This window comes from Tamandua tetradactyla, chromosome 1 (genome assembly GCF_023851605.1).
Source record: "Tamandua tetradactyla isolate mTamTet1 chromosome 1, mTamTet1.pri, whole genome shotgun sequence".
Classification (NCBI taxonomy): domain Eukaryota; kingdom Metazoa; phylum Chordata; class Mammalia; order Pilosa; family Myrmecophagidae; genus Tamandua; species Tamandua tetradactyla.
Window position 1 is genome coordinate 5,676,755 of NC_135327.1, and position 12,647 is coordinate 5,689,401.

General features: G+C 47.5%; 1 protein-coding gene across 1 annotated transcript in view; it reads left to right on the forward strand.

The window, feature by feature from the left end:
* The window catches only part of SLC13A3 (solute carrier family 13 member 3), an 89,442-nt gene that overhangs the window by 44,824 nt on the left and 31,971 nt on the right, over window positions 1-12,647 (forward strand). Inside the window, exons 4-6 of the mRNA XM_077159407.1 lie at window positions 4,140-4,206; window positions 6,895-7,074; window positions 11,153-11,278. Of these exons, the coding sequence (XP_077015522.1) occupies window positions 4,140-4,206; window positions 6,895-7,074; window positions 11,153-11,278 (373 nt within the window). The remainder of the gene's footprint in view (window positions 1-4,139; window positions 4,207-6,894; window positions 7,075-11,152; window positions 11,279-12,647) is intronic.

A 12,647-nucleotide genomic window follows, 5' to 3' on the forward strand; every position in this document is an offset into this window, starting at 1 on the left:
CAGCTTCACTGGCTTTATTATCACTCCATCATTATTAGAAAAATAAGGTGTAGTGTAAAAAATTGACACAGTACTTATCTGCATAAGAAAAGGTGACACTCAATCCTTTTTACTCGTGTATGTAATTACTGTTTATGGTTTTGTGTGCGCCAATATCCCCCGCTACCCTGTTTGCAGTGTGTGTAGTCTTAGGTCCGGGCTCACAAAGCAGCACAGCCAGGCTCCACGAATGAGTTAAGGGCCAGGTAGGGACTGTGGCAAAGGGGAGAGCCACAGAAGGCCCTGGCATCCTCATCTGTCACTTCCCACCAGTCGTTTCAGCCTTGGCTGCTTTTCAAAAATACCAGGAAAAAACCAGCACCTCTGGGAGTGGGGCTGGCCCAAGTGGGTGTCATGTTCAGCTGAGGCTGGGCAGGAGGGCCGTAGATGGTGCCTGAGATGCCGGCGAGCTCAGTGTGTATCCAAGGCTTGGTGGCAGCCATGCTCCTGGCCCGGAGGGAAGGGCACAGAGTGAGCTGGAGATGGATGAGGGCAGGGGTCCCTGGGTCACAGTTCCTCCCAGTCTGGGCATCCCCGGGGAGCCGCCTTGCCTTTCCCTACCAGTATGCTCTCCCCAGCCCTTTGCTTCCATGGCCTGGGCTCCGGCCTCATGCATGGCGTGTGGACATGTGTCCCACACATTAGCCCCGAAGTCCTTGTCCCCAGGGCCCAGGGTGAGCTGACAGGACCCCGAGCTCTCAGACCCCTTCTGGTGGTCAGCAGGGCCAGCCTCGGGCACCACAAAGATGACACCTGCAGCCACTCCGAATTCTGCTCCTTCGTGGTACCGACAGGGCAAGTGCAGTCCCAGGGGGACGAGGGGCCCCGTGAGCCAGAAAAGGAGCCAAGGCCGGACCCAGCCTCTTCTCCCTGGCCCCGAGACTGAGGAGGCGGCCTGCTTTCCCTGCTGAAGGAGAATCCCGTGAAAACAAACCAAGACATTTTTCTTTCCTGATGGAGTTCCTTCAAAAGTATCAACGTCCTTTAGGGAAAGACTCCTGGGAACACAGCCATAGTGAAAGGAGCCGGGCTTATTCCTCTTTGCTGCGAGGACGAACACACACCAGAAAGAGGGTGTGAGACACCGGAAAGGAGGGGTATGAGAGTAGCCGTCACTGGTTCAGCAAGAGAGGGGGATGCTTGGGGTTTTGTGCACAGCGCAGTGACCTTGTGCTTGTCTGTGCTTAGCAGGTTATTCAGCGGTCCTGCTTTGACTAGTTTTATCGTGGTCTCACAGTGACTTTGCCGGATGTTGGCATTTTGTGACACTGCAGGTCCAACAGGAGAACACGATGTCCAAGCCGTGAAGTGTCAGATCAGTTCTGAACTTCAGGGGCTTTGTTTTTCTTTCTCAAGAGTAATTCAGTTCCTGAATCCTTACGAGTTACTGAATCCTCATCTCCCTGTTAAATGCTTCCGGTCAGGTTGACGAAATCTGGGCCAGCAAATCCGGCCTCCTGCCTGTTTCTGTGCAACCTGTGAGCTAAGAATGGTTTTATATTTTTAGATGGTTGAAATAAATTGAAAGAAGAAAAATATTTTATAACACAAGAATTCAAATATATTGAATTTAAATTTCAGTTCCATGAATAAAGTTTTACTGGAACACAATCGTGCTCACTTGTGTGCCCACCATCTGAGGCTGCTTTCACGTAATGATGGAAATGGTGAAGTTAAGTACTGGTGACGGGGACCACATGGCCGGAAAGCCTAAAGTTTTTATTCTCTGGCCCTTTACGGAAGAAGTTTGTCAACTCCTGTTTCAGTGGGTTCATTCCTTAATCCTCTTGATAACCCTAGGAGAATTGTTCACTTCCAATTTAGAAATGAAAGAACAGAGGTTCAGGGAGATTAAGGGATTTATTGAAACCAGGATTTCTCAACCTCAGCGCCATTGACATTTTGGGTGGGATAATTCTTTGCTGTTGAGGCTGTCCTGTGCATCACATGATCTTTAGCAACATCCCTGGTCTCTACCCCCTAGATGCCAGTAGCACCCCCAGCCCCCAGTGGTGACAACCCCAGATGTCTCCAGACCGTGAAATGTCTCTTGGGGATAGAGTTAGTCCCAGTTGGGGACCACTGACCTGGTGTCACATGGGTATAAGTGATGGAGCTATGATTTGAATCCAGAGTCCTCCTGTTTAGCCACGGGTCACACCTCCAATGCCCAAGGGTGGGCTTCCTGCCATTGATGGGGGTTCCAGCTGCAGGAACTTTTAATTCATTCCATTGTTCTTCTCTCCAAAACACTGTCTGAGCCTCCTAAGGAGACAGGTCCCAGGAGCAGAAGTATACTTCTTAAGCACTGTCCCTCTTCTGCTCAAACACTACCCGAGCTCTTCTTCGACTCAGAGGAGAAGTTCAAGTCCTTACTGTGAATGTGAGACCTCTGCATAATCCAGCCACCTTCCTGCCACCCCACCTCCACCCCCTGACACTTCTCTCACCTCCTACTCTCCCACTAGTTTCCCTCTTCTTTCCAACACACCAGGCACACTCCACCGCAGGACCTTTGCACCTGCTGTTCACTGACCCAGATGTTCACCTGCTCACCTCCTCACCTTCCTCAGGTCTCTGATTGATGCCACCTACTCAGATAGACCTTCCTTTAAGCCAGCCTTTTAAAAATGTCAACTTCACTCCCACCCCAGAACACCTTGTTTTCCTTCCCTACTTTATTTCACTCTCTAAAATTCATCTCCATCTGACACACTATATATTATACTTATTTGTTCAAGGTCTAGCTCCCCCACCAGAAGGTAAGCTCTGCAAGGTCCTGGGTTTTCATCTGACTTGACACTCAATGCCAGGATCATGAGCAGTGCTCCATAAAGATTCATCAGTGGATTGGCCTGGGATCAGGCTTCATATGAACTGAGCATTGGTCCCGGGCTCTGAGTTACCCTGAGCACTCATCTCAGAAGAAAAACTGAAACACATCCACAACTCAGTCATCTCAGTGTTTCCACCATCACCAGCCCCTGCCACCACCATTCTTTAATTTTTTTTAATTTTTTAATTAAAAAATATATATATAACAAGAAACAAAAACATTCTTAACATAGGATCATTCCATTCTACATATATGCCACCACCATTCTTTATCCTGAAAACACAGTAGGCTCCAAACTGGTCTCCCAGCTTCCACTCTTGTTCACAGCAGACCATTCTTCCTTACCAGGCCCAGAGGTGTTTGCAAAGTGTATGTCATATCCTTTCCCTCTTGGGCTCTCCATTCCTCAGGGGATCACCATGCCTGATAAGGCTCCTGCTGGTCTCTTCCCCTCCAGCCCCCGTCTCTCTTAGTCCTCCCCCGCTCACTACTTTCACAGCACACTGGCCTTTTCTAGGTTCCCCAAATGTGCCAAGCTCCTCCTTACCTCAGGACCTTTGCATCTGCTGTTCCTGCTGCCTGAAACCCTTTTCCCACCACTCTTGTGATTGGCTCTTTTTTATCCCTGAGGTCTCGGATCAAATGTTTAACAGCTCACAGCATCTTCTCTGATGACCTCATCACAAGTAACCCTCCTTGTTCCCTCTCCCCTCTCTGCCAATTGCTTTCCTCTAGATAGCCCACTTTCATTTCCTCTATACATTCATCACTACCTGAAATATTCTTTGTTCATTGTCTATCTCCATTTCTAGAATGAATGTTTCCTCCATGGAAACAGGCACCCTGTTCTTTATTGTGTAAAGTACGTAGTAAATAACACATTGTAGGTGGTGAATAAGTATTTTTTGAATGAGTGAATGATGGGCAATTGGAGCTGCCCACCCACTGCTGACCCATTACCACTCATAGCTCGCCTTTCCCGAAGCTCACTTTGGTGACAGCTGCTTAGGTGAGACTAGGGCTTGAGTTATGTGTTTTCCAGCAGCCTTGTCGCTAGCTCCCAGCCCACAGGTCTGAGGCCATTTCCACCCCCGGATGGGCCAAGAGGACAGAGTGTTTAGTGGCCTTTTCGATTCGATGAAGAGGGTGGCGTCCTTGGCGAGGTGGGGGACCTGAAGCAGCATTCCTGATTTCCCACATAAGAATGGGAACAGTCCTGTCTCATTTGTTACGTTACACTAAAGACACTGCTCTTTCCTCTTAGCTACCGGGCGGAGAAACGGCCTGCCCACCGTGCCCACGGAGATGCAGTTCCTTGCCAGCACAGAAGCGTGAGTTCCTGCTAAAATTCATAGAGGAGCCTCCGCTTGATCCAGGGAGAGGAACAAAAATGCATTGGCTGCAGGCAATACCCCTCCCAGCCCTGAACTTCTCCTCCAAATGACCTAATGCCAAGTTCCCACCAATCATGCATGTGGCCTAGGCATGGCTCTCTGCAGCCTTCTTAAAAACTGAAGAGACCCCCAAAGAGCAAGACAGAACAAACGACATGACAGTCAGGGGGCAAAGGGGTGCAGAGAGGGTCAAGAGCTCTACGTATAGAAAAGATCCCATGAAACAATCATAATTCTTCACGCCTATACGACTTGGAAAGTGTCGTCACATTGGTGTCACATTTGAACTTCACATGATGGCGGAGTGGTTAAGATCATGGGTTTGGAGTCAGGCAGTCCTAACTTTGAACCCTGGCTCTGCCACTTACCAGCTCTGCAACCTGGAGAACTCACTTAACCTCTCTGATCCTGAGTTAGTTCTTCACCTACCAACTGGGCATGATATTGGGACCCACCTTCTAGGGCTGTTTTGAGATTGAGAGAATGTGCGTAAAGCAGGTCGCCCAGGCCTTCCAGGTGCAGATGGTGGCACCTGTCATAATGGCCTTGTTATCTCAGTTTAATAGCAATGAGACAACAGGGGCTAAAGCGACTCGCCCACCGCAGGAGCTTATGATGAGCCAGACATAGGTCCAGGTGCAGGGGATGTGGCAGTAAACAGACAAAAACTCCTAGCTTTTGGGGAGCTGACATTCCAGTGATGAGACACAAATGAGTGAGTAAAATGCATAGGTTGTCAGATGACGGCTAAGTGCTGTGGAGGGGAACAAAGCTGGCAGGAGGGAGGGGGTTGGTGAGTGGGAAAGGGCAGCTTCAAAATCGGTGGTCAGGGAGGGCAGGAGGTGAGAGGTCTCAGGGGTCTTTGAGGAAAGGGCGTCCTAAGCAAAGGTGCCAGCAGGTTCCCGAGACTTCAGAGAGCAGCTGGCAAGCCAGTGCAGCTGGAACCAATTGAGTGGACATAGAAGGTGGGGTCAGAGAGGTTGCTTGGGTAGCCAGAGGGCAGTTGTCGAGGGCAGAGCACGTGGGGTCTCAGAGGCCATCGACGTAGCCTTGACTTTGCCTAGATGGGGCCGATGGACATGGCGTGGCTCACATATTCCTGATCCCATGGCCCAGACTCCTTCCCAGCAACAAGTTTGAGAGCTGGGAGCCTGGCTTTGAGACGTGGGTCCTGCGACTGGCCCCCTCCACCGGCTCCCATGAGACCTGAGCAGCTGTGCTGAGTGCCTTCCCGTGCAAAGCACTGGACCTGCGGAGTTTCGGAAGGGCAGGCACCCGTTCCCCACCTTCTGGAACTCCACATCCATCGGATGCAAACTCCTTCCCCTTCCTGGTCTCGAGGACCCTCTCTGCTCTCTCATTCTTGTGCTGGGCTCAGTCTGGCTGGTTCCCCACATCTAAGGGGAGCCCTCAGTTCCAGACCAGGCCCCTTTACCCCTAAAGAAGTCAGGCCACGACTGCAGCTCCGGCTTCCCATCCTCGCCTTCCTTCCCCGCTGGAAATGGGCTGCACAGTCCCCAGACCCACTGCGCTGGGCCCTTGGGGAAGGGCCCCTCCTGTAGAGATGGAGGTCAGAGGTATTTACATGACCTTTCATTCTTAAGAAGTGTTTTGATTTGTCACACAAGGAGCAATCCTTAATTTTATTCACTTTTAACCATTTATAATTGCTCGAATCAAAAAAATGCTGGTAAACAAAACAAAAAATGTACTCAGCATTTCACTTCCTGAGATCACCATTGAGACAGTTACGTGAGTTTCTTTCGGGACTGTTTCTTGATATCTCTCCATATACATAAAATGCATTTTTAAATGAGAAGTTGATGCTATACTGCTGTTTTGTAACCTGCTTTTTCACTCTATGGAGTATAGTAAACATCTTTTTACCCCAAAAAATATAGGTCAACGTAATTATCATTTAATTATATAATAAATACTTCTTTAACTTTACAAAGAAACAAAATATGAACAAGGAAAAAAGAGAAAAAGTCCATAATTTCACTAAGAAAGGCACCAAAACAATTTTGTGTTTACCATTCTTGACTTTTCTTAATACTCATATATGCATAATATATGTGAATATTTTAAAAATATGAAACTAGTTAGCACTGTTACTTGCTTTTTCACTTTACTTTGTGTAGTAGATCTTTCACCATCATTTTTTCATAGCTGCATTGGTATTACCAGCCTGTGGAAGGACCATCTTTATTTAGCCAATCCTATTTTTATTTTAAATACATGGGCAGGCACCAGGAATCGAACCCAGGTCTCCAGCATGGCAGGTGAGAACTCTGCCATTGAGCCACAGTGGCCCGCCCTAGTCAATCCCTTTTTGATGGATGTTTAGGTAGTTTTCAATTTTTTAATTGTATTTAATGCCCTAATTAATTCCTTTCTACTCATACCCGGGGCACTTGTCCAATGATTTCTTTTGGATGAATTCTTGGAAGGAGAATAGCTGAGCTGAAGGGGTGGACATTCTTAAAGGTTTTTGATGCCCAACCCAAAATTGACTTCCAGAGAGCCCGCTTGACTCCTGCCAACCCCCAGCCGTGTGGGGCTCGTTCCCCACGAGGCCAGGGATTCTGAAAGTTCTGAATGGCTTCTTTTTGGGTTTGTTTAAAGCAAAGACCACCCTGATGAGGTGGAGGCACCCCTGGATCTCGACTTCAAGAAGGAGGAGGAGTATCGCAGAAACATCTGGAAGGGCTTCCTCATCTCCATTCCCTACTCAGCCAGCATTGGGGGCACCACAACCCTCACTGGCACAGCCCCCAACCTGATCCTGCTCGGCCAGCTCAAGAGGTAAGAACCAGTGCCCACCCCCCAACCCCAGCACTGGACTCTCTCTTTCTCTGCTCTTACTTTCACCCATTGAACATTCAGGGGTGTATCTTGAGTGCCTTCCATTTACCAGGTTACCAGGTTCTGGGGGAGCAGCAAATGGACAAAACCCAGCCAAGTGGTAGTGGGGGCTTCCATTCTAGAGGAATTTCATTTAAGAAGCAAATGAATATGTAATATGTTGATGTGATAAGTTATTAAATGAAGCAAGATGAGAAGGCAGAAGTGAAGGAATGGAGAGCTGTTGAATGTAGGTTGGCGGGGGGTGTCCTCTCTGATGAGGTGGCATTTGACCAGAGGCCTGGAAGAGAGGGAGTGAGTCCATGGAGGCAGAAGAGAAGAGCATTCGGACAGAGGGAACAGCCAATACAAAGGCCTGGAGGCTATAACACTCCTCGGGAGATTCAAGGAAGAGCAAGATTAGTATGGAAGGAATGCAGATAGGCAGGGGTTGAGAAGAGAGAAGGATTCTTGGTCTGCATGACTTGACAATGTCATTATTCCAAGGCCCTGAGTTCTAAGATTTTAAGAATTCTAGTATTTCAAGATTCTAAGATTTTAAATTTCCAGGATTCTGAGATGCTGAGTTTCTAAGATTCCTTTGCAGTGGAGAGGCATCATATGTTCATTTAATCTACATGAATACAAACAGCCACAGAAAGTATTTGAAAATTAGCACAGCGTCAACTATTGGCCAATTTGTTTAGCCTGGCACTCAACCAAGCAATCAAAGGCCTGTTAGAAGGATGGAGAGAAATCTCTTCCTATTGATCTTCCTGAGGAATGGTTTGGTAAAAACCATCAGTACTATATTTGTGGGTAGTCAAAATTATTTTCAGAGTAATTTTAAGTCCACCCATGTATTGCATCATGTGCCAATTTTAAAATCTTATTCCTTGGGTAAGATGTGTCTCTTTTCTCAGATTCTCTGATTCTTTGATTCTAAGATTTAATAATAGAAAGCAGTGCTTCTCAGCAATGGCTGCACAATAGAATCACCTGGGGAGTTGGGGTGGGGGTGGGGAGCCTGGCCCCCCCTGAAAGTTTCTGATTCAGGAGGTATGGGATGGTGCTCAGATATCAGTATTTTACTAGTTGATTTCAACTCACTGCAAGCCGTACATGTCTTTAAAATACCCATTCTTTGGTCAAGTTTTGGCTCTGCCTTGTGATGTTGGGTGAGCTGCTGGAAACCAGCAGCCAGGATGATTCTGCCTCAGGTGCGGGGAGAACGTGGACTTGACCCCTTATTCTCCGTAGGCAGGAGTGTGAGCAAAGCAGCAGTCTTCTGGGGGTGGGGGGCTGGGAGCTGGAATTAGGGCACTGGAGCCCATTGTAGGGATGGACAGGAAAGCATGGGTCCTAGGGGACTCGGGAAGAAAAACGGGGCAGGTCCTGAGTTGGGGATGGGGGGCTGCTTCAGAGGCTTCCAGGCTGCCTGCCCAACCTGATCTAAGTAGGTCTTTGTTCCAACTGAAAAGAAGTTAGGGGAGGGGAATGCTAGGGCTGTAAGGAAAAGTATCAAACATGAAGGATTTTGAGTAAATAACATGCAAATTATATGTAAATTGTATGCAACAGTCCATGGTCTGCAAGGAGGGGATTAAAAGGGAATGTGAAGTCATTTGGGGTTCTGGTCTGTAATCATCAGGGTCATCGAGGGAAACAGAACCAACAGGAGAGGTCTATAAACAGCATGAGATTTTATAAAGGTATCTCACACAACTGCAGGGATGCACAAGTCCAAATTCCATAGGGGCAGTCTGCAAACTGGCAACTCCAATGAAAGTTTTTGATGAATTCCCCCAGGAGAGGCTAGCTGGTGAAGTAGAGACGGAAGTTCTCTCTTCTGACTGCTGAAGTGGTCACCTCCTGTTTCAGTTTGCTAGCTGCCAGAATGCAATATACCAGGAACAGAATGGCATTTTAAAAGGAGAATTTAATAAGTTGCTAGTTTACAGTTCCAAGTCCGAGAAAATGTCCCAGTTAAAGCAAGTCTAGAAAATGTCCAGAGGACATCCAGGGAAAGATACCTTGGTTCAAAAAGGCCAGTGAAATTCAGGGTTTCTCTCTCAAGTGAGAAGGCACATGGTGAACGCGGTCAGGGTTTCTCTCTCATCTGGAAAGGCATGTGGCAAACACGGCATCATCTGCTAGCTTTCTCTCCTGGCTTCCTGATTCATGAAGCTCCCCAGGAGGCATTTTCCTTCTTCATGGACCATTTTCCAAAGGTCACTGGCTGGTAGAATCTCTGCTTCTCGTGGCTCTGCTCTCTTGGAATCTCTCTCATCCTCCAAAATGTTTCCTACTTTAATAGGATTCCGGTAAACTAACCAAGACCCACCTGGAATGGGTGGAAACACATCTCCACCCAATCCAGTTTACCAACCACTCTTGACTGGGTCACATCTCCAGGGAGATGATCTAATTACAGTTTCAAACATGCAGTTACTGAATAGGGATTAGAAGAAATGGCTGCCGTTACAAAATGGGATTAGGATTAAAACATGGCTTTTCTAGGGTACATACATCCTTTCAAACCAGCACACCTCCCCATTAAAAGCCTTCAACAGGTTGGATTAAAGGTCTCTCACTGTGGAAGACACTCTCCTTAGCTGACTGTAGATGTGTAAGCCATAGATGCAATCAGCATGCTGATGGTGTAAATCTAAGAAATGTCCTCGCGGTAGCGATTAGGCCAGTGCTTGCTTGAGAGACAACCGTGCACCAGCACCTGGCCAGGCTGACACCTGGACCTGATTGCCACATGGTCCTCTGCCAGGAAGATGGGGGAAGAGTGCCCTGGGGGGTCCTTTGGTCTTTGTTCCCAAAACACATTTTATTAGTTTTTTCTGATTATAAGGTGGTATAGGCACATTATAAAACACACAGAAAATACGAAAAAAGATTAAAATTTGAAATGCCTTCAATACTGCTTCTAAGATGTACATATATAAAACATATACATGTGTGTATACAATTTTATAGTGTATTTTTTTTAATTAGAAACTTTTGGAAAATATCATTTTAATAGCAATAAATTATCCCATTTTGAGTAAGTGGCACACTTTAATCCTAGGCGTTTAGATGGTCTCCATTTATTATTATTATTATTTTGCTATGTATAATGTCACCAATTTTTATTGTTTTCTGTCTTATTATAGAAGGCATACTTATTCATTGTAGAAAATTCAAATAAAGAAATAGAAGGAAATAAAAATCTCCTGGAATCCCATTATACAGAATTATTAACACTTTTGTTTTTTCATTTACTAGTTTGTTTGTTATGCAGTGACTTAACATTTGGGTTTATCTTTTTGTGTGCATGGGCTGGTACTCGAATCCGGGTCTCCTGCGTGGCAGGTGAGAATTCCACCACTGAATCACTGGTGCACCCACGCTTGTTTGTTTTGTTTTAAGATATTTCTTAGTAGCAGAATTTCTGGGTAAAAGGGTAAATGCATTTTACCAAATCCCCCTGAAGAGAAGACTGTTGTGCCGTGTCCCTGTGTCTGCCGTGTCCCTGTGTCTGCTGTGTCCCCGCGTGTCCACCGCAGGGGCTATTCTCGCCCTAAATCCTTTCAGGCTCTGTGCGAGCCTGACATCCCGGGGCCATGAGGACAGATGAGCAGGGGGTGCCGTCCATGGGGGTGTGTTGTTTGCCTCCCGTGGTCTTTAAACAACATTTCAATTAATTGCTGACATTTAAACATGACATGATTTCAAGTAAAAAAAACCCAGATGTGGGCTGGCCTGGCCTGTGCGTCTGCACGGTGAGGGGAGGGGAGGGGAGCCGAGTGAGACGCTGACACCTTCCCTCCTGGCCTCCTCACTCACGCCCCTGCTGACCTGAGACCCGCTGCAGGGCATCCATAGGGCCGGAGTGCAGCATCCTCCGAAGAAGAGGAGAGGGCGGGGCAAAAGGCTCCGTGGCCATGGCTCCCAGGGGGCCCTCTCCCCTCTCCCTTGGCCCATCGCAGGCGTACCCCCTCCCTGCACCCCCAGATCGCCTGATGGGCTCTCCTCTCCTGTCCCCCAGCTTCTTCCCACAGTGCGACGTGGTGAATTTCGGCTCCTGGTTCCTGTTCGCCTTCCCGCTGATGCTGCTGTTCCTGGTCCTCGGCTGGCTGTGGATCTCCTTCCTGTACGGGGCGGCCAGCCTCAGGTACCCTCGCCCCGGCCTGGGCACCCGGGGAGGAGCTCTGGGCTTGGGGCCCAGGGTCCTAGCTTCTCACAACCTCCCCAAGTGGCCTCCGCAGCTCTCCGTCTCTTCCTTTGTAAACAGAGTCAGCTCTTGGGTGGAGATTGTTGGGGGGCCCAGCCCCCCAGGGTGTGAGGGGGTGGGGGGTGGGGGGCGTGACGGCCTGCCCAACCCTCAGCAGGTGTCATTCATCATTAATAGTATTAATAGAATTGCTCTTTAGATAAGATAAACACCCGGGACCAGAGCAGAGGGTGGGGGGAGTGCAGCGTTTCCCAGGGGCGGGGTCGAGCAGGAGATAATCTGGGGAGACAGGAGAACGAGGTATCAGGTAACCCTCACTCACCTCATGAGAAAACTCTTCCCTGGTCAGTTCTCACAGAAGCGACCTGCGGATGAGGAGAACATCTCTGTTGAGTGCTGGAGAAACCCTGACGCTTGCACCTCAGCCTCGAAACAGAGACACAGCCCAGAGTCTCAGCAGCCCATGGGGGCAGGCCAGAATATAACCGTGTTGCTGTGCTTCATTATTTTTTTTTTTAACTTTTTTTATTGTATAGTATAACATATATACAAAGCAAAGAAATAAAAAAGCAACAGTTTTCAAAGCACTCTTCAACAAGTGGTTACAGGATAGAACCCAGAGTGTGTCTTGGGCTACCATACCATCCTCTCATACTTTTCCTTCCAGCTGCTCCAGAATATAGGAGGCTAGAGGGCTTAAATACTTTTTTATCATCACAATCTACCTTTTTCCTTCTTTTTTGTGAACAATAACATAATACAAAAAAGCTATAAATTTCAAAGCACAGCACCACAATTAGTTGTAGAACATATCCCAAACTTTGACATGGGTTTCAGTTTCACAATTTTAGGTTTTTACTTCTAGCTGCTCTAAAATACTGGAGACTAAAAGAGATATCAATTATGGTTCAGCATTCATACTCATTTGCTAAGTCCTGTCTTCTATGTATAATTCCACCATCACCTTTGATATTTCCTTACCTCTCATTAGAGTTGTTTGAGTCATGACAATTCTCATTTTTGCTATTGGAAGGGTCTGTCACTAATATGAGGTAGGGAGATGGAACTATATGATGCTCTGGAGAGGCTGGGCTAGGTTTCAGGACTTCTCTGGATCAGGAACCCATCTGGAGGTTGTAAGTTTCTGGAAAGTTACTCTAGTGCCTGGAACCCTTGTGGAATCTTATATATTGCCCTAGGTGTTCTTTAGGATTGGCTGGAATGGTCCTGGTTAGGGATTGGCAGGTTATGATAGGTAGCAAGGTCTACCTGAAGCTTGAGTAAGAGTAACCTCCAGAGTAGCCTCTTG